This window comes from Peromyscus maniculatus, chromosome 6 (genome assembly GCF_049852395.1).
Source record: "Peromyscus maniculatus bairdii isolate BWxNUB_F1_BW_parent chromosome 6, HU_Pman_BW_mat_3.1, whole genome shotgun sequence".
Classification (NCBI taxonomy): domain Eukaryota; kingdom Metazoa; phylum Chordata; class Mammalia; order Rodentia; family Cricetidae; genus Peromyscus; species Peromyscus maniculatus.
Window position 1 is genome coordinate 42,404,131 of NC_134857.1, and position 22,709 is coordinate 42,426,839.

The window sequence follows — 22,709 nt, forward strand, 5'->3', positions numbered from 1 at the left end:
TTTCCCCTAGAAGTCTGCATAGACCCTCCCAGCATGATAAACCTAGCTGGGAGAAAAACAATTTCATCATCAGTTTGGTGTTGGGTTATTTATGTCCTGCAGCTAATTCTGGTGTCTTCAGCAACGGGGTCAGCCTGTAAGGATAGGCTACAGATAGATCCTGGGGCCCAGAATGCCAGTCCAATAGCCAAAAACGTCATAACAACTTTGTTATAACCTAGACTTTCCTGAACATTACAAAACTGTCAAATGGAAGAAGGGAAACAACTTGAAGTAAAAGAATAAAAGGAAAAATTATTCTGAACCAGTGATCAAAACCCAAATGGGCAGATAGCCATGAAAAAACACATGGGGCATGAAAAACAAATAATTTGTATCTTCCCCTCCCAAATCATCAAATCAATTCTAATGACCTACTCATTCACATGATTTAGATGAAGTTCCAGATGCAGAATTCTTTTTTATTTTTTTTTATTTTTGAGATTATAATGTAGTTACAACATTTATCACATTCCTTTCCTCCCTCTAAGCCCTCCCATATACTTTTCCATGCTCTCCTTCAAAATCATGTCCTCTTTTTTCACTTCACCTTCACTGATGCCTTCTACAAGACCATCCACCCCCCTAATCCTGTCTCATAGCATGTGAAAAAAAAAACTCACTGAATACCCCAGATAGTCATGGTATAATAATAGACAAAACTAGACCAGAGTTTCCACCTAATTTTGTTTTCATAGTGCTCTAGGATAAATCCCTATGAAGGAGAGGATCCAATAAATGAAATATTAGCTTTAAAATATGTAATTATGTTCACTCTTTAAAAAGTAGTCTGGTAATACTCTTCCTTATACTCCATTGTTGATAGGGAGACCAAGAGATGAAATGAACTTATTGAGAAAATTAAGTTAGCTGTTTAAATTTGGCATGGAATATGCTTGGTACTTAATAAAACAGAATTCAGTTATTCAAACTTTGAGCCATTTACTATCCAAGTAAATGGGACTTAGAAAAGATGTTATTTTTTTTTTCTGTGGGTTTACTGCTGGCAACTATAAACTAACAGCCTAAAAAAGACATCAGGTTTTAATTATAATATTAGACTGAGTAGAGGAAACAGGTTTTACAAGCAAGTTGTACAGACTGGAGTCAACTGAGCTGTAACTGGAAGGGCAAAGGATGTAATTTCACCTTCATCTCAAAATAAAAGAAATAATATAAATAAAAAGGAAAGAATTTCCTAAGCAGTGCAATTGAATAGTCATTAAAAAAAAAAAAAGCTGAAGTGTCTCAGCAGGGGTCATATTAAGGCACAGAGAGAATAAAGAGAAAGGGACTTCCTTTTAAAAGTACACATTGCTTTAAAGGTGCTGTTAGTCTTCTTTTGTTTAAACTTGATGCACACCCTGGGCTCCTGTATGTTGCAATACCTTTTGCATATAGAGAAGAGAGTCTGAAGATAATACTTTTGTTATGATACGTTTCATTAAAAACTGGCATAGAAGCCGGGCGTGGTGGCACACGCCTTTAATCCCAGCACTTGGGAGGCACAGGCAGGCGGATCTCTGTGAGTTCGAGGCCAGCCTGGGCTACCAAGTGAGCTCCAGGAAAGGCCCAAAGCTACACAGAGAAACCCTGTCTCGAAAAAACCAAAAAAAAAAAAAAAAAAAAAACTGGCATAGAAACAGGATCTGGTTCCTAGATTGGAAGTAACTTGGAGAGAGCAATTCTGTTTTGAAAATTCTTTCTTTGTGTGTGAATTATGAAAAGGACAAAGGATTTTGGAGTGCTTACGCAGTAAGAGATTGTGCGGTGGAATTTGTACTTAATAAGTTAGGTAACACTTTACAGCAGGTTAAAATTCAACCTCCAAAGATTTGAAAACAATTGCATCTGCTGTGCTGCCAAAGTAAACAGAACAGAGAGAAACATGGCGAGAACCATTTTGCTTCTTGTTGCTGTGGTCCTTGTAGCTTATTATATTTATGTTCCTCTTCCAGGTGATATTGAGGAGCCTTGGAAGCTGATACTTGAAATGACACCTCCAAGAATAATAATGGATTTGGTAAGTTCTGTGTGAACAGTAAGTTCTGAACTTCATCTGCCTTATGAATACTGTACAATTTAATAGAGAGAAAATAGTGGTTGAGAAGTTTCTTATCATTCTCGGTCTCTTGCTTTAATCCCAGTATAGACAGCAACAGGGAAGAGGCTGGGGAGAAAGAAGAGGGAGCAAGGATGGAGGGTGTGTGTTTTACAGTACTGCCAGGTTAAGATCTTTAGAAGGATCAACTTCAGGAAAGGAAGAATGGAATAGTATTCTGTTTAGTTATAGAAATCTGTGCAAGTACTCTTGGAGTCAGGCATGGAAACACATGTTTTCTAGCACAGTATGTGAGAATAACTGATTAAAATAAAAATAAAAAAGCAACACATATGATTCCCGATTGGAGCAGGTGTGTTGCTGTAGGAGAATGAGGTCACCTGGCTTGCTGCTTATAGTTGTTCACAGCTAGTTCTTTTCTAGTGAGTATTAGTACATAGAAATGAAATCATGCATGTGTCCTTTAGCCTTCTCTGTAGTAAATATCCTTATGGAGCAAAAGACACCAGTCAATGACACAGCCTGAATATCAAACGTGTCACACATTGTCTTTGTTAGGATTCTATTGCTGTGAAGAAACGCCATGGCCATGACTCCTCTTATAAATGAAAGCATTTAATTGGGGCTGACTTTCAGTTCAGAGAAAGTCATAAGCAGACACAGTGCTGGAGAAAGAGCCTAAATTTATATATATACACATACATACAGGAAGAAGAAAGAGTGACACTGGGCCTGGCTTGAACATTTGAAATCCACCCCCAGTGACATACTTCCTCCAACAAGGCTTTTATACATTTTTTTTTCATTTTATGTAACTCTGAAAAAAAATGTAATGTGCTTTATTTTTATTTTCTTATTTATTTGACCTTATTTTAGTTATATTTAGTTATTTAGTTACTTTGCTAGAATATCTATTTGGTATTAGATATGGTTTTTCTTAATTGCTCAGCGTTTCAATACTAGCTTCTAAATTGTATATAAAATTGTGCAAATAGTTTGTTTTTGGCTGTGCTATACATACATAATCCTTCAATGAATAATATGAAAAATATTATCATTTGTCATTATTCTTTCTCAACTATTTTTATAATACTCTTTCCTTTTGATTTATTTTCTTTTATATAATATGTAATATTTTGAGTTTTAGTTTGATTTTTGGTGAAGTTATTTTGACATTTATTCTTATTCCTTTTTAATTCTCAAAACATGAAGGCTGGTAGCAGTGTATTTTATTTATTTCTCCCTTCTGATTAGGAATAATCTTATAATATCTTTCTGTCTAGTCCTTGATTTCATATGATTCTGCTTTCCAATAGTCTATGATATTTTAAGAATTCATTTCTGAAGTAGTGTATAATATTGTTTTATTATATTTGTGATGACATTTTCTTTATGAATACTTGCACTATTTATTTATAGTACATGTCATTTTGCTCGAATGGTATGTGTACATTTCTTGTATTGTTATCATTATAATGCAATGGTTTTTCATGGACAGTTTTCAACTATGTCTTGGAGAATACAGTCAAATATTTTTATTCAATTTTCAAATGTAAGAAATCTTAATGCTGTAATATCTGTGTATACAAATATATGCAATATTTAAAATATAAAAAGAGATGTAGTCTCTTCAAACTCCCTGGCCAATAATGCAAAGGGAGGTATCACATGTCTGGGCATTTTGTTTCATAGTCTATAGCTTCTGTAGGGTCTTACTTTTGTGGAGTAATTCCATATATATTATTCCATACTTATACACACACACACACACACACACACACACACACACACACATATGCACACATTTCATGTATAAAGTCTTCTTACTCAGTGTTCTACTGCTGTGAAGAGGCATCATAATCACAGAAACTTGTATTTAAAAAAGCACTGAATTGGAGCTTGCTCACAGTTTCAGAGGTGTAATTCATTATCATGGTAGGAAGCATGATGGCATGCAGGCAGTCATATTGCTGGAGAAGTAGTTGAAAGTTCTTTATTCATATCTTCAGGCAGCAGGAAGAGAGAAAAACTGAGACTGACTTGGGTTTCTGAAACCTCAAAGCCCATGCCCAGTATAGATGTAACCAACCGTCTTATTAAATAAGAAACACAGAAACAATGCAAAAGAGAAAGCCGAGAGGTCAGAGCTCAGAGCTAAAATCTCACCCTTCCGCCTGCGGTGTCCCAGCTTCCCGAATCAGGGTTCTATTTCCTGTCTGTTCGTCTATTTAAAGTATTTTGTTCTGCCTTCTCATTGGTTGTAAACCCAAACACGTGACTGCCTCGTCACTGTCTGAATGTACAGCCCCCTAGGTCTTAAAGGCATATGTCTCCAATGCTGGCTATATCCCTGAACACACAGATATCTATGGGATTAAAGGCGTGTGCCACCACCGCCACACTCTGTCTATGGCTCTAATAGCTCTGACCCCCGGGCAACTTTATTTATTAACATACAATCAAAATCACATTTCAGTACAATTAGATTACCACCACAGACCAGATTTTTACTTCCTCTAACAAGGCCACACCTCCACTTCCTGTGAGCCTATGGGGGGCCATTTCCAGTCAAACCACCACATTCCATTCCCTGCCTCATAGGCTAGTAGTCCTATTGTAATGCAAAAATGCATTCAATCCAACTTCACAAGTCCCCATAGTCTATAATAGTCTCAACACTGTTTTAAAGTCTCCTCTGAGACTCAATGCAATCTCTTAACAGTAACTCCCTGTAAAATAAAAACAGAAAAACAGATCCCACACATCCAACATACATATTACTATTCCCAAAGGGAAGAAAGACAGCACAGTGAGGAAATATTAGACCAAAATAAGAATGAAAACCAGCAGAGCAAACAAATTCTGCATCTCCAAGTCTGATGGCAAAGTGTTCTTCAGATCTCCAACTCCTTTCTGCTTGGTTGACAGCAACATTTCTTTCACTTGGGCTCATTTCCACACCCCATTAGTAACTGTTCTTGGCAGGTGTCTCATGATTTTGGCATTTCCAACATCTTGGGTATTCCAATGAAATTCAGGCTCCACTTTCACAGCTTCACACGATAGCTTGTCTTGAGTCTCTATGCAGGGACACCCCAGACACACACCTGGCCTGAATGGCTTTCCATAGCCATGGAGGGGATTCCACAACTTCTTTCTTGTATCCTTTACACTAAATCCAGAACCACCTGTCCAAAACTGCCAAGTGTTTCTACTTTCTGGGGCTGAAACCCAGCCTTCTCAGGCATATATATTTTCATCAGCTTTCTGCTTCCTATGGTTTCCTTCACGGCTTATGCTTTTCTTTAATTCCTTTTCACAAGTTGGAAGCTTATCTGAGTGGACCTTGCCCATATATTATCAGAATTTTCTTTAAACTTCTTATCTCCTGGAGCACTGAACTTGGCTCCATTATACTTCCTGGTCATCCTTCTCTCCTCAAACTGTTCATTTACATTTTCTATGATTCCTTGCTCAGCTTGATCCTTTTCAGTATATACCTACATATGAGTGGCTACTAAAAAAACCACACATGGTCAATACTAGGTTTTCTTGAAACAGTCTCTGCCTAGGCCATTAATCCAAAGCTCTTCAGTTTAGCCTCAGGTAGATTTCTAGGACAAGTGTAGGAAGCAGCCACATTCTTCACCAGAATATCATAAGAACAGTCTATAGGCCACTTAATAATTTTCTTTTCCTCTGAAACCTCCTCAGCTGGATAGTCATAATCTACATTGTTCTCAACACCATTGTCTTCCATGCTCTTACTGATGTGGCCCATTAAGCTTTCTGAACACAATGTCCCAAAATTCACATTCTGCCAAGAAGCAGCATGGTAAGACCTGTCACAGCAATACCCCACTCCTGGTACCAACTTCTATCTTAGTCAGTGTCTTGTTGCAGTGAACAGACTCCATGATCATAGCAGTCCTTATAAAGAAAGCATTTAATTGGGGCTGCTTATGGTTTCAGAGGTTTAGTTCAAGTGGCAGCATACAGGCAAACATATTCTTGGAAAAGTAGCTGAGAGTTATACTTGTGGATCCACAGGCAGGAGGAAGAGGAAAAAACTAGGACTGGCTCGGGCTTCTGAAATCGCAATCCCAGCAGTGATGCACTTCTTTCAATGAAGCCACACCTACTCCAACAGATAGTGCTACTCCCTAAGCATTCAAATATATATGTCTATGGAACCATTCTTATTCAAACCACATCTCTCTTTCCTTCTTTCTTTCTTTCTTTCTTTCTTTCTTTCTTTCTTTCTTTCTTTCTTTCTTTCTTTCTTTCTTTCTTTCTTTCTTTCTTCCTTCCTTCCTTCCTTCCTTCCTTCCTTCCTTCCTTCCTTCCTTCCTTCCTTCCTATCTCTCTCTCTCTCTCTCTCTTTCTTTCTTTCTTTCTTTCTTTATAACTCAGTCTATTTCCTGCTGTCTATATACTCATGAGTTTAAAGCCTTCTTCTAGAGTGGATTGATTCTACAGGGACCCCACTCTTAAAGAGAATGGATTCTCCCTTTCTCAAAAGCATCAGCTGTTAGTAGCTCTTCAGTTAATTGTGAGGACTCATGTTCTCTTCACTTTTCCATGGCAGTGTTGTTTGGCTTAAACTTGCTATAAGTCTTATGCAGATAGTCAAAGCTGCTGTGAGTTCCTGAGTCCAGTAGTCCCGACATGTCCATAAGACACGGTTTCCAGTCCCACTGACATCCAGCCCTAGCAGTCTTTTTTCTCTATTGTACTTTTTGATCTTTGAGCCCTGTGAAGAGACAGTGTGATATAAGTTCCATTTATGGCTGAGCATTCCACAAAACTAATTCTCTGCACTTAGGTCATTTTTGAGCTTCTGTGCTAACCTCCCCTATTTAAATAAGGCATCTTTGTGGAATAACAAGCAGCTATAATTGCATGAATGTACATCTGAGACTGAAGTTCAACTCAGCCACATACCCGTTTTGGTGGCATTACCTTTTTTTTTTTTTTTTTTTTTTTTTTTTTTTTTTACTAGTATGGCTCTGTAGTATATCTTGAGATTAAATGTAGCAATTTCTACAGCATCATCACCATTATTAGTATTGTTGTTGTTACTGGTAGTACTAGTAATAGTGGTATTTTGCTTCACTTTGGTTCTTCTAATCATGTTCAAAGTTGCTTTAGCCATCTGCTGGATTTTGTGCTTCTGTGTGGATTTTAAGCCCTTTCTTTCTATTTCTGTAAAGAATATCATTAGATTTTTTTAAAAAAATTTTAATTGAGAATATTTTATACAATATATTCTGACCTCAGTTTTTCTTCCCCCAGCTCCTCCCTTTCATCAGGATTGCATTGACTCTGTCAATTCCTTTTGTTAGGATGTTTTTACAACATTAATTCTACTAATGCATTGATCATGGATAATATTGCCATATTCTAGTGTTTATTTTGATTTTTTGTTTTTTTAGTATTCAAATTTTTGTCATATAGGTCTTTTAACTCCTCTGTAAGAATTATTACAAGGTTTAAATTTTGATGCTATTGGGGATGGGGTTGTTTCTATTTATTTCTCAGAATTTTTGTTGTTGGGATATAGAAATGATACTGGTTATTGTAAGATAATTTTGTGTGATTTATAATTTTTCTCTGTAAAGTCTGTATGATTTATTAGATTTGTTGGCTTAAGTATGTTGAGCCATTCTAAATTTCTGCTGTGAGTACATCTGTGCTTATGGTGGGTTTTTGTTTTGTTTTGTTTTTGTTTTTGTTGTTGTTTTGGTTTTTTTAGGGTTGTAATATCTTTCTGGTTGAATGTTCCCTTGATCAGAATAAAGTATTAAAGACTTCTTTATCTCTCCTCCTTAATTTTTTGTTTGAAATCTGTTTTGTCAGATATTAGAAAAAGATCCTTGTTTGTATTCCAATATTCCACTTAATAAAATATTTGTCTGAGTAGTTGAATTATTATAAAACTATGGCTTAAAAGAGCAAAGGAATAATTTATCCAGGGGTTATTCTGTATTTATCTCACTGTGTTTATGTTATTTTTGTATTAATATATTAGTCTGTGTCAATTATAGTTTTCTTAAGGGAAGCTATAATCTGATGGTTACAGCAATAGCACCATCTGAAATTCGTCTATATGAGGAACTCCCGAGTTTCTGAAAGAAGAGCCAAGTGCTTCTTTGTATCTGTTTGGGGTGACTTTGGGTGACTTGGGCACTAATGAATGTGTTGGGGGCATCTGACTTACGACATACAGCAGTCTCATAAGAACATACCAGAAACAGTCACAGCTTTCCTGGATTGGTACTTCTAATGGTTCATTTGTGAGGTATACATAAGGATTGTCTACCTAGTACCATAAGATAACCCAGAGATCTTGTTATGGGGGCATTCTATGTGATGCACTGAGGATATCTGATGTTGTTAATACTTACAAGAGAAATCGTCTACCAGGAAATGATTCTTACTGTCCCAAAACAAACCCCAATAATGAATTCTTGCATCAACAACAAAATTAAGCCTCTAATAGAGAAGTCTAAAAAAATGTGTAGAATTACTGAAAATAACTGAATAGTGCTGTGGGATGTCCTGTATCCTGTAAATATATGTTGCTATGATTGATTGATAAATAAAATGCTGATTGGCCAGTAGTCTGGCAGGAAGGATAGTGTAGGAGGGACAAGGAGAGAGCGGAATGCTGGGAGGTGTAAGGCTGAGGAGAGGAGATGCTTCCAGCCACCATGAGGAGAAGCATGATGTAAGATACCAGTAAGCCACAAGCCACGTGGCAAGGTATAGATTAATAGAAATGGGTTACTTTAAGATATAAGAACAGTTAGCAAGAAGCCTGCCATGGCCATACAGTTTATAGTGATATAAGTCTCTGTGTGTTTACTTGGGGGACGAGAGTAGGAGAGATTTGTTCCAACTGCTGGCAGGCCAGGACACAGGAAAACTTCAGCTACAGAATAGTGTCCCCAAGTTTGCCTCATTTTAGCATTTTTTAAAAGTTATTACAAAACTAAACTATTATTTGTGACCCGTCCAAGTAAAAATTTTCATAAGTGTGATTGTGTATACACTTTTAGTATCCTCCTTTGCATAATTCCTCCCTCCCTTCTGAGCCTAAGTTCTGTCTCCTCTTCTCTTTTTTCTTTCCTCCCCTCTCTTTCTACTCCTCCTTTCTTTCATTGTTTCTGTCTTGCTCCGTTTCTGCTGTTTTTGAAAAATTGGTTAATAAACATCCTTTCCTTAACTGGGCCTAAATGAAATGTATGCATTTAAGAATGAACTCTAAAACCTGGGATTGAAAAAGTAACTTCATTTAGGTACTAAGCCAGTTTTTAAGGATTTAAGGCTGTCAAAATGATCCTGGTGTCCAACCATATGCATATGAGGATAATGTGGGTGTTTTATTATGAGATAAATTTAAATTTTGTCATATATGTATCTGGGACAATTAACAAACATGTTTTGATAGATTACAGTGTGTAGGGGTCAATTTAATGTTACCTTATTCCTGGGCCTTTGTTAAGAGTATAATTATGTTTTGTTTTGGCATTTTACTATCTTATTAATTTTTTTTTTTTTTTTTTTGGTTTTTCGAGACAGGATTTCTCTGTGTAGCTTTGCGCCTTTCCTGGAGCTCACTTGGTAGCCCAGGCTGGCCTCGAACTCACAGAGATCTGCCTGGCTCTGCCTCCCGAGTGCTGGGATTAAAGGCATGCGCCACCAATGCCCGGGTATCTTATTAATTTTTTGCTTGATAATTTTTGATTTTTGTCTTAGTGTGTTTTTTTTCTTTTGAGAGAGAACATAAAGTTGGGTGGGTAGGGAGTTGGGGAAGATTTTGAGTTGGAGGAGGGAAAAACATAATCAAAATACAGTATATGAAAAACACTTTTAAATAAAAATTCCAATATGATTATTAAAAGTAAAACATTCTAACTAATATGAAGTTCCATATATGAAAAATATTAAAAGAATGTGTGCTATGATTTGATGACAAAATTATAAAAGCACAAAATGTTTTAGATGATAGTAGCACAGACTGGCATGTAAACCAATGGAAGAGAAGACCCAGATGTAAATTCACATTGAAAATCTATTTCATATTTCACAAAGATGCCAATGCACATACTAGAAAAAAGACAGGATCTTCAACAAATTCTACTGGGACAACTGCATGTGAACATGTAGAAGAAAGCTATATCTATCATACTGCCCCCAAACCAACTCCAAATCAATCAAATATCTCAATGTGAAACCTGAAATGCTGAAATGGCTAGAAAGAAATACAGGCAGTACCCTACATGAATATAGATGTAGAGAGGACTTTCTGAATGGGACACCTTTTACCCAGAAATTAAGGTCAACAATTGAAAAAAATAGCAAAGAAAACTCTCAGTTGAGTGAAGAGGAAGCCCTTAGAGGGAGAGAATCTTTGCCAGGTATATATTTGATAGAAGGTTGAGATCTAGAATATAAAATAATTCAAAGAAACAAATGACAAAATTAAAATTAACTAAAAATTAGGAGCTGAAGAGATGGCTCAGTAGTTAAAAGCACTGGCCACTCTTCCAGAGGACCTGGTTTCAATTGCCAGCATCTACATAAAAGCTGACAACTGTCTATAACTCCAGTGGCAAGGTACCTGGCATCCTCATACAAACATGAATGTGGACAAAACACTAAAGCACATAAGTCAAAAAATTAAAAGATGTACACTTAGTAAAATACATAAATTAACTATGTGGGTGTCAACATCAATTGATAAGTCTACAACACACTCCCTATACCTGAGGCTGAGAGATCATCACACACAGGGAGCAGAAAGATTGTAAGTGCCAGAGGACCAGGATGTCTGAGGTGACCATGGAAACTGCACCTAGGAAATCTCAAAAATCGGTGACCTAAGCAAGACAAGCACACTGGCAATTCCAGCTCACATTCCAGTGAGGATGGCAAAAATTCACAAGACCCCAACCAGAGCTGAAGAGTTACAGGGAATTAAGTCTGATGAGAGATGGAGAATCAGTTGTCTCAAGGGAAGAGACTCTGATAGGTTATGCAATCATGAGCACTGAGCCCTAAAGCATATACACAGGAACAACACTAAAGGAGTTCAGAAGGCTGTATTTACTCTCTCTCTCTCTCTCTCTCTCTCTCTCTCTCTCTCTCTCTCTCTCTCTCATATACATTTTAATCATTTTTCTTCTCTTCACTTAGTTTTCTTTTGCTGAGCTTTTGGGAATCAATCATTTGATGGACTCAGTACAGTTCCTTATGAGATTTCAAGAAGTCCCAGCCACTTCTGATGAAAATGTCACTGTGACTGAGACAACTTTCGACGGTGTTCCTGTTCGCATCTACATGCCCAAAAGGAAGTCAGAGACACTCAGGAGGGGCCTGTTTTTTATTCATGGCGGTGGTTGGAGTTTCGGGAGTGCTGGTATGTCCTCTTTGTTGAGCATTCTTGTTTGTCTGATAAAATGTGATATTTGCTTCACATTAAAAGCTCATATATGTTAGTAATAATAAGATAAGTCAGTGATATATAAGAAGTAATAATGCTTTGATTGTTTGAGATGTGTTCTTCTCTGAAAGGGGGATTGATTACTAAGAACTGTAGAAAATCTCAGGTAAGAAGAGAAAGGGCCTCTAGAACCCTGGGCTTTATTATTGCAGAATGCTGGGAGAACAGAGGTGGGGTGAGCTAGCAGCAAGTAGAGATGTGACTGTGCTCTTTTATAATGAGGGAAAAAAGAACAAAGATGTTAGGTGTGAAAAGCAAAGAACTGAACGTGCTATTTTTATTTGATATTATATATTTCCCTTGTTACATATGGATTGTATAATATAATATTTACCACATATAATTATATTTATTATAATTTTGCTTTACTGAATGTAAATATATAAAATATAAATAATATACCCAATATATCTTATATATTTTATAATGTATACATTTCATAATAACATGAGGAGGCTATGAAAATTTTATAAGTTGATTTTTAAATAGTGGCATATGAAGTATTCTGGAATTTGAGTTGTGATTAAAAGATTAAGTACATTTTGCTTGGACAATTGGAGGTAACTGTGCTTCTCTTTCTTCCTTGGGGATCATCAGCCACTGGTCCATGAAGTTGGAGACAGCAGAAGTGGGGAACAGGGTTCAGACAGCTGTGGATATGATGGAGATAGCCCTCAAAGATATGACTTTGTGAGACAACTCAACTTTATTCTAGAGTGTATGGAATATGTAGGTTTGGGGACAGTAGTTGGGGAATCACCTAATTTACAGTAAACAGCGCACTCCTATCATAAATCCGGGTTAGTGGAAGCACGGCCCTATGAAAAAAGCCAGAGCATGTAATTAAATTACTATGTGGTCAGCAGGGGAAGAGCATTCGCAGGGAACTCAGTTAAGGGTCATCCTTGAGATAGTCAAGTCAGGCATCTGGGCCTAGAGACATCCTCCAAATAAGGGCAGGAAGAGAACAGGAAACCTTGCTGGGGAGGCAGTCCTTCATGTTGCCAAGCTTGGAGAAAGCTGCCAGGCCATGATAGACTGCGACCTCTGATCAGTACGAGCTCCCAACATCTCCCCCAGTTCTTTTTTACAATGGAGAGGTGTCATTGTAAGCCCTGAGGAACCTGTTATCTGAATCAGAAGGGTCCAAGGCCCGGTAGTGAAGCATGACCTGATTGGTGGTAATTTTATCAATGGTAGTAGTCTATCATAGGAGGAATTGAATAAGTCAAGGGGCAAGCTTTGAAATAAAACACAGTATAATCAGGGGACTGATAAAGAGTAGGAGCCAGGAAAATAAGGGGTTATGGAACCAGCTAAGTTGCTCTATGGGTTGGAATTTTGAGAGCAGGTCTTCGCTGAGTTTTTTGAGGGTGTGACATTAGTTTCAACATCTGATTCATTTATGTAGAAGCAACATTCTTCCCCCCAACACCAAACAAGTCCCCCAATGTTCAACATGTTATGAGATCCAGTGCTCTTCTCTTTGGAGCACAACCCCGGTAAGAGAGTGCATCTGTTGCTAGAGGGATTCAAGGCTGTCAGTCATGGATGTCATCACCTGATTATGTCTGTTTCTGAAGTCCCAAGACAAATGTTGTGTCTGGAGCATGGCAGTTGTTGCAGCCCCAGCAGATCCAAGGGAGATGACAATTCCTATTCCTACCAGTAAAGGAAGGACTAGCCCTCATCTTTGGTTTGTAGCAGCAGTGTTGCTTCTTCCTCCTTGTAAGGATAGACCTGGGGAACAATCACAGTGGGGGTGCAAAACGCTGGCAGAGGTGTGTTTATGCAGACTATCTTTCCCTTACTCCAAAGAAGAAGGAGAGGAGCGGCACATGTCAGCCTGGAAAGAGTGATGGTAGTGAGACATTGGTAATGAGTAGGCTTGTCCAGACTGGATGTGCAAACTGGACAGCTAGTCAAATAGGAGACTATCGGATGGGCAAGAACCAGTGGAATCTTTTGTGGTCCTGGGGGAAAGGAGAGTGGTATTGACCAGTACAGCTGTCAGCAGAGGTCTATTGCTGGATGCACAAAAGAAACAGAGGCGTTAGGGTGGGTAGTGAAAGGGCAAAAGTCAATAACATATTGAGTATACTGTGGCCAGCATGGACTGAGCAATGCTTCTGAGTTGTGTCTCCTGTTTTAAGAATATTTTGCGGGCTAGTGTGGTAGAGGAGGTCCACAGTAGCTGATAAGAAATGTGAATATCAGCAGAGGGATGCTCAGCATAACCTGTGGGATATGGTTTTCCCACGACTCCTGTTTTTCATCTTCCATTCCAGGAGTGATAATGGTGAGATGGTTATTTAGGTTTTGAAACAGAAATGGCATCCTTGGTTGGGGAAGTCCAAGGACCCAACCTCCTGGATTTTTGCCCTCATAGATTTCCTGAAGGGAAAAAACGCCAGTAGTGGGTGTTGGGTTGGTAATTAGGGGGCTGAGCATAGGCAGGACAGGCCTGTAATATAGCAGAGACCAGAAATTGTTTTTAAAAGAGCAGAGAGGGATGCTTGGCAGAAGAACATATGGCATTGACAGTGGCCATCAGGTCATGGATGTCTTTTCAGGAGATTTTAGTTGTTTTTTAAGAGGTGGCACTTTTCCCATATCCACTGTCCCTGATTGGTCAGTGAGAAGTAGGCAATCTTTCTGGTCATCAGGTGATGTCAGACATTTCTGAATGGGACCCAAATAGGCCTCAGTTGGTCCTTTCTGTGGAAGAAACCAAGCAAAAAACTTCTTCCCATTGTGAGGAAGGTGTTAGGTCCTTTCCACATTCCATCTGTGGTGTAACTCCATCATACCAAGATGGAAAGGTATTTGGAGTTTTTTTAGATATTAATATATTTAGGGTAGTCATGCCAACTGCATGTTAGAGGTATAGATGTTCATTTTTTGTTGATGTTGTTAAGTTGAGCATTTTGGACTTTGATGTGTTTTTTCTATGATCCTTTAGCCTTGAGGATTGTAAGAAATCCCCATGTGGTAGGCAATCTCCCATTATAAGCAAAGGCCTTGAATTGGGAACTGGCAAAGGTAGGACTATTGTTAGATTTTTTTTTTTTAATTTAGGACAGGGTATGTGAGCCATGCCTATAACCGGTAGGGACTGAGGGATACTGGGGGAACATGGCAGCCAAATCCAGGTTTGATATGTTAAATAGGCACCTCAGCCTTTTGTCCCAGGTTTGAAACATATATAATGTGTGTGTGTGTGTGTGTGTGTGTGTGTGTGTGTGTGTGTGTGTGTGTTAAAGATAAAAAGTAAAGCTAAAAATTAGCTTAAAATTTTAAATACTGACCAAGATGGAATTTGGTCATGACCACCATCTGCTGTGTGGCTCTAAGATGTGTGTTGTTGGGACTTATATGGACGAGACCATATGCCACATACCTTTTTATAAGGCTTTGTTGTTGCTTTTTTAAGAACTACAAATTTCAGAATCCCAGGAAGTTATCTGGCCCTTGGGCAGGTGTTATCTTTCTAAAAACTTTAATTCCCAGAATCCCAGGAAGTTACTTAATCCCTTGTCAGGTGCTATCTTTTTAAGAAGTAAAAGTCCCAGAATTCCAGGAAGTTACCCTGTCTTTGGGCAGGTGGGGCTGATAGGTTACTTCAGGTCTAACATTCCCCCTATGCAGCTGTATCTTGGGTCAAATATTTGACTTTATGATGGGAAGTGGTTTACTTTAGGATCTAATAACCATCAGGTTAATGACACCAAGACAGGAACTATCATTTAGTTATTACATTAATGATGTAAGAGCCAATAGTAATTAACAAAACAGAATGGCCAAGGCCCTGTGATTGACAATATCTCTTTGTTCTGCATAAAGCAGAACAGGTGTTCTATCATATTATAGAACCATTTTAATTAGTGAATCTACCCATTGATAAACCTGAGCCCATTTTTATATATCAATCAACATTATAAGTAGTCATTTTGTCCCCTATGTCAGGGAGTTTTCTTTTGACTTAGCCTTATTTAGCGACTGTTACCAGGGCAGGGATGATGTCGTCTCTTCTGCAGCTCCTCCCATCTAAGCTGGGAAATGGGTTGTCAAGGCCCAGGAAGGCTAATCAAAGGCTGGGCAATGGGTGTTTGTCAGAAGCATCGGATTATCTGCTCCCAGTGGAGGAACAAGGAGCATTCCTATTGGCTGGACTGGTTCATACCAGTTTTCAGCAAGTCCAGAGCTCAGCAGTTTGAAATTTGCAGGTGCTCCCTAGATGGTGACTGTCAACCAAGTAGAAACCAGTTGAGTTATAGATTAGACAGAAATGTCTTCAGTTTGATGGGAAGCACCCTTACATCTGTATTTAGAGGACAACCAAAGGAAACTTAAAATCTCAAGCTTGTGACTAATTTTAGAGCTAGATTAATAGCTTGTCAGAATTCCATTGTTTAATGGTAAAATTCTGAAATTTTGGAATGTTAGTGTAACAATAGAAGGGAAAAGAATTCTGAAACATTTTTATATGCCTTTAGCCATCTTTATATCTTTACAAATTTTATCCCTCCATTTATCTCAAAACACCTTTTAGATCCTCACACCTCAGGTCTTAATGTTCTCAGACCTCTGTAACTTACATTTACACACATTAATGCATCTTCTCAGACTCTAAAACATTTTTATAGATCCTCACAACTTAAAGTTTAAACTTTACACCTTTTTTTCTATCTAATCATTTACCGGGAGACAAAGGTGATTGATTGGTAAGGGCAGGTATTGTAAATTCTTTTAAATAAAAGAATAGGAAAAATTTACATTGAAGCCTATTTTGTGAATATATCTCATTTTTGAGTCTGGTAACAATGTAAACCATGACTAGACCTAGTAGTAGCTCTAGGAAATTGAGGCCTGTGGCCTGAATTTTACACACAAAGATAACAGAAGGAAGCTGAAGCATTGGGAAAAGAAATGGGAGCTTGTTATTAAATCCACTTATTTATCAAGATTATATTATAATAAAATCTTTCATGAACTTAAGATGTTTTACAGCCTTAAAAATAGTAAATATTTTTAAAAGCTGTTTTTTAAAAGTATATCTAGCATTTTTGTAATTTAAATATAAAATTTTAAATTTTTTTTTACAAAGTTTTAAGATCTTTCAAAAACAAGGTATCCTTTTTTTACTTCAAGAGGGAAAAAACAGGGCTCAACCGTAATCCACACGAGGTAAAAACAAGCTCTAAGAGTGTAGATTATTTAATATTTGGGATTTATTTATAAACTTTATTTTTAGGGCAGGAATTGTCATACAAAAAAATCTATGCTAATTGGAGATCTATTATAGTCTCCTTTGTAGGCCCTCTCTCTATGTGGTCACTTTTAAATTATATGGTGGTAAGGCCACATGGCATTTATCTTCTCCAACCCTAGCAAAAAATGGTGACCACTCACGTGGTTCTTTAGAGATGTTAGCAAGCCACGTGTTAGTTATATGCTAGAATGGGATCAAGGCACATGGTCTCTTTTAAGATTACCTATGTATAGAATTTTAACTATCAACCATGTATTACTAATTTTAAGTTAACCCCTTTTATAGGTTTAACAGAATTTTAGACAAATCCAACAAAGTGAATCTTGAAGTATAGAATGTTTACATAAATCAAGTCTAATTTTTTTGGTTGTTCTGTTTTGCTCTCTGTGCCAGGAGATTCAACCAGACACAGGGCATAGAGGAAACTTCTAAACGTGCTAGAATCTAGAGACAGAGAGAGCCAGACCCCAACTCTAGAAACAGCTTTTGAATAAAACAGAACACCAAAAAACATGTTCATTGTTTTCTGCACCAAAAGGACACCTAAACATTTGTTAACACAAATCTGTGACCAGAGAGCTCAGAGGTATATTCTGAGGTCTGGCCATAAGGGTGGTGACTGCAGAGACAAGGGAGATGGTAGAGACAAAGACATCAACCCATTTCTGTTTCCAAGTCGGGGAATAGTCATGTGTACTTTCAACACCTGAAATATGCTAAATGTGAGGGAAACACATGGATCTCGAAGAGAATGACAGTGGTTTAGACCAGGCAGTGTGAAGCTAAGAGAGCAAGCCCCTTGACTGTGTCTATGTGAAACTGCTCAGGATGTGTTTTCTACATTGATGATGACGGGCTGCTAACAGCAGAAGCCATTGCAAACCGTCTTCTCTGTGAGGAGCAATGTGCGTTGTTGTGCCTTTGCTGGCAAGCTTCTCCAGCAGGTGGCTTGCAGCTCTCTCACCCTGTTTTCTCAATTTCAGCTACTGTTAACTACGACCTTCTGACAAGACAGACAGCTGATAGACTGGATGCTGTTGTCGTGTCAACCAAGTAAGACTATGGTTTGCTTCTTCCGTGTTCAGTCATGTGCTTTGTGTGGAAAGAAGCCAACACTCTTGGCCATTTGGATTGGTTTGTTTTGGTTTGTTTTGGTAACTCCTGGAATATTTCAGCTGAAATTAAGAGTGTGAGCAAAGAGAAAGTGAACTTGAGTTGGGGAGAATGGAATCAGAGATAACAAAACAAAAAAGCTGAACAAAACACTTAAATCAACCAAGAACCAAATAGAAAGTTCTGAAGTCATTAGAACACATTAACACTGGTGCAATACACACATCAATGACCTGCATGGAAATCATAGCTTAGCTTCTTCCAGCAGAGTGAGTACTTAGAGAATCACAGGCAAATAAGGTTTGAAATTTTGTCTTGAGTCTTTATATATGTCGTATATTATTAATTCTGTCTAATCTATCCATATGTGAACTGAGAATCATATATTTTCTACACAATATGGTCTTTCTGAGGATTACATGGTAAACTGTACTTAAGTTTACTGTATGTATTGGCATAATCATCAGTGAAAACAATTAGTCCTCAAGCTACATGTGGAAACAGGCAAATAGCATACTAAGCCAATAACTGATAAGCAATTAATTCGATAGGAATGAAAAGAAAAATGAAGTAATTAATAAAACATAGTGAAGTAATTAATAAAACATGCATAAATCACATACCGATTTGATACTAGGTGTGGTTCAAACATGAAATTAATAAGATTTTTTGTCATTGATTAATTTCCTATAAAGTATAATAATAGTAAAATGAAGATGCTGGGAAATGTATTATCTGCTATATTTTTCATTCTTTTATTTTTGCCTCCAGGTGAATTCAATTGGTTTACTCAAGTTTTTACTAGTATAATAATGAAATCAGACAAGGTTTTGGCATGGAATATGTCTGTGGGTATATAGCTAGCAATAATATTTGTTTATTAAAGTAAAATTAGACTTTTATTTTAGAGAGATACCATATAAATTTTATTTTCATTCATTTGAAATAATTCTTCTTCACACAGCTATGGCTTAGCCCCCAAATATCACTTTCCACATCAGTTTGAAGATGTGTACAGTGCCTTGCGATGGTTCTTACAAGAAAACATTCTTGAAAGATATGGCGTAGACCCTAGGAGAGTTGGTGTATCTGGGGACAGTGCTGGTGGGAACTTAGCTGCAGCTGTGACCCAACAGGTTTGTTTGGGATCTTAAAACACCCTATATGTAATTACATTTGCCTCAACATTTGAAAGATCAGTGAAAACATGCTATTTTAGTACCATGTTAAAATATTATAGAAACACCTGGACTGATGTCAGAAAACATTTTGTCTGTATAGTTTTTCAAGATTGTTCTATGTCAACATTTTCTTTTTTATATATACTATGACAGAACACATTTTCTAGACTGTTGCTTGAATATGATTATTATAATCAGTTATGTAATATCCTTTTTGTTATATTAGTTATGTAATATCCTTTATTGTTATATTATTTACAATACTAGTAAAGTGGATCAATGAAACTGATTATCCTGGGAACATGGTAACTGTAGTATACACAATTGGAAGATGCCAAAACTGATATAATATTTCTTTGTATCAGAATAATGAAGTTTTCCAAAGGAAAAAATTATTCCAGAGAACTATGAAAGTAATTAGTAGGTTTATAGTAACCTTTTGTTTGAGAAAGGATTGATAATTTTCAGATCTGAATTGTTCATAAAATTTCAGGGTATTTAGCTACTATGAGTACATTTCATTTGCCACACACTGCTACATTTAAGGTACCTTTTTTATTCCCAGAGAAAAGAAGCTACACATTCTGTGGTTTGTTCTAATATCCTGTAAAACAAATGTACAGTATATTCCAGAGTTTGAATTCTACACTGATTGTGCCTCACTTCTCTGGAAGGCAGCATGGTAAATGTGAGATACACCTCAAGAGTCAAGAACTTTTGGTACTAAATCAGTATCTGACTATGGGCTTACCCATTTCTCCTAATTTCTTTAAGCACACATTTGTTTTCCCTGTTATATTATAAACCCTTCTTTTATAAGTTAGAGCTTCTGTAGTTTTTAAACAATTCTGTCCATAATTATTCAATATCTGTATAAAATACCATATAATATGCTATGGACCATCACAGACTAAAAAGAAACAGAACATTCCTAGACCAAGACATTTTCAAGACAAAAAAAGCTCCATGTAGTAAACCTTAACATTCATTGTCTTTTCTTCCATAATATATGCAATACTTAAAGGAACCCTTTTGTCTGAGATGAGTGTTGGTACCCTCTCAGGGTTACAGCTGTGAGGCTAAATTGAAGAACCTCTCCTCATTCATTCTCCTGGATAGGAGGACATGCATAAACTACCCCCTCTGTAATATGCTGAAATGATCAACTCTCAGTGTCAGAGCAAAACAATGTTCATAACAGTTAAAGCTATGCTTCTAGTATTCTTCCTTGATTTTGGCTGAAGTTAGTATGTTTAATAATACATGACTTACCAAAATCATAAAAGCCCTTTCAGGAGAAATATGGCACATTATTTTCACTGGTATTTTTTAAATTCAATCTTGAGTATTCTGTAAAACACATCTACATGATGACAATAATTGTATTAGAGAGTGGACACTGACAATACAGAAAATTGGAAAATTCTGTGAGATATATTTGTTGTATCTGATTATCTGAATTTATCTAATTTCTACAGCAGAAAATAGAACTACTAATTAAAATATTTATTCAAATGTAATTTTAATTCCTTTTCAGGTCATACAGGATCCAGATGTCAAGACCAAACTTAAGGTCCAGGCCTTAGTATATCCTGCCCTTCAGGCTCTTGATTTGAAGTTACCTTCATACCAAGAAGGTTCAAATTTTCCAATTTTAAGCCCCTCATTGATGGTCAGGCTTTGGAGTAAATACTTTACTACTGATCAAACTCTGGAGAAAGCCATGCTTCTCAACCAACATGTACCTATGGAATTCAGCCATCTGTTCCAATATGTGAACTGGAGTTCCTTGCTCCCTGAGAGATATAAGACAGGTCACTTTTATGAAAGCCCCACTCCTGGTAGTTCTGAGCTTGCTAAAAAATACCCAGGGTTTCTAGATGTGAAGGCATGCCCTCTGTTGGCCAATGACAACACATTGAGTCATTTACCTCTGACCTATATCATCACTTGTCAGTATGATGTCCTAAGAGATGATGGACTCATGTATGTCAGGCGGCTTCAGAATGTTGGAGTTCATGTGACTCATCACCACTTTGAGGATGGATTCCATGGAGCATTCACCCTTCATCGTTTTAAAATTGCAGACAAGATGCAAAATCAGTACTTGAGTTGGCTTATGAAAAGTCTATAGCAAATCCTATACAATGATCTGTTAAAGATATATAAGAAATAAACTTATAAAAAAATCATGGTTTTGACGTTTTGTATACTGTTTAAAACTTCTGTTGTTCCTAAGGAGCTGATAGCTTTTATCTTTTGTTCTTGTTATTTATTATTAACAGACACTTTTCTATGTGATCACTCCTCCTTTATTTACCTACAGACACACACCCACCTCCAAACCAGCACTTTATGTGGGTGCTGACAAATTCATGTCACCATGCTTGTGAAGCAAGAACTCTATCAGCTGAGCCATGTCTCCAGGCCAGAATTCCATCACAATTCTACAGTATACTTTTACTATGCATTATTATTACACATATAAGAAAATTCGTGCTTAAAGAAGTGAAATAATAACATGTGTTCTAAATCTAGATACCAATTGCAAGACTGATACTCAAGTACATGGTATGTCAACACCAGTGGATTTATATTTGGGAAACTAAACTTCATTTTATACTTCATCATGGCCATTAAATTTGATCATAATTGCCCTTTGCTCTTGATATATACTTTAAACTATGTTTCAAAAGAAAACACAAGTATAGTATAAATGTATATAGTTTCTGAAGTATCATGCTACCTGATGCTTACTTTAAATTATTTTAATGTTGATAACATTCTATCAATTCATTAATACTGAGGAGAACCTCATCTTATTAGTTCAAAATCCATGTGCTTGTAGCAAATGTGTTTCTACTCTTATACTTAAGAGAATGAGATTTGCATGTGGCATTCTTTTTCTCAGAACAAAACAGTAACTTTAATTTCTAACATCTCTAATTTCTGTTTCCATTGATTCAATGAAAATGCTCTGTATATGTGGCTAAGTTCAATACATTGTACTAATCTCTTGTACTCTTAACTTTCTTCTCTACTGGTTGTATGAGTTTGTATACATATCTATTTTCTGCACCAGTAAAATGGCTGCAGTGATGCACCAGTAATAGGATTAGGTAGCAAATAAATTAAGTCAAGTTTTAATGAGAAATTATTGTGTAATATATTCAAAACTATAAAAATGTATTTCAGGTAAGGAGGTCCCTAGACCCTGAGACCCAAATCTACATTTTCTCAGAACACTTAGCTCTGAGGATGACAAGCCTCAAGTCCACAGACCTCCAACACCTAACCTACACCTTTACTCAACCAGTTAACTTGAGACATTCAATCCTAGCCCATACACAATAACAACATGAAAACTCAAGGGGCCATGACTCCTTCAAAAATCTGATAATAAGGGATCTGATGAGTATGACCTGGAAAAATAATCAGAAAAATAATTGAAAATAATGATTGTAACTGTGTTTAAACAGCTCAAGAGAGGTTTGACTATGGCCAAAAATAACAAAAATGTAGAACTGAAATAAA

The 22,709-nt window shown here is 36.9% G+C and overlaps 1 protein-coding gene across 1 annotated transcript; it reads left to right on the top strand.

Moving 5' to 3' along the window:
- Positions 1–1,884: 1,884 nt before the first annotated feature.
- LOC102904761 (arylacetamide deacetylase) lies at positions 1,885–22,201 on the top strand. The gene is made up of 5 exons (XM_076574146.1): positions 1,885–2,062; positions 11,303–11,525; positions 17,865–17,934; positions 18,959–19,130; positions 20,713–22,201. Exons 1-5 carry the CDS (start codon positions 1,928–1,930, stop codon positions 21,307–21,309), a joined length of 1,197 nt encoding a protein of 398 aa, XP_076430261.1. The 5' UTR covers positions 1,885–1,927; the 3' UTR covers positions 21,310–22,201.
- Positions 22,202–22,709: the final 508 nt, after the last annotated feature.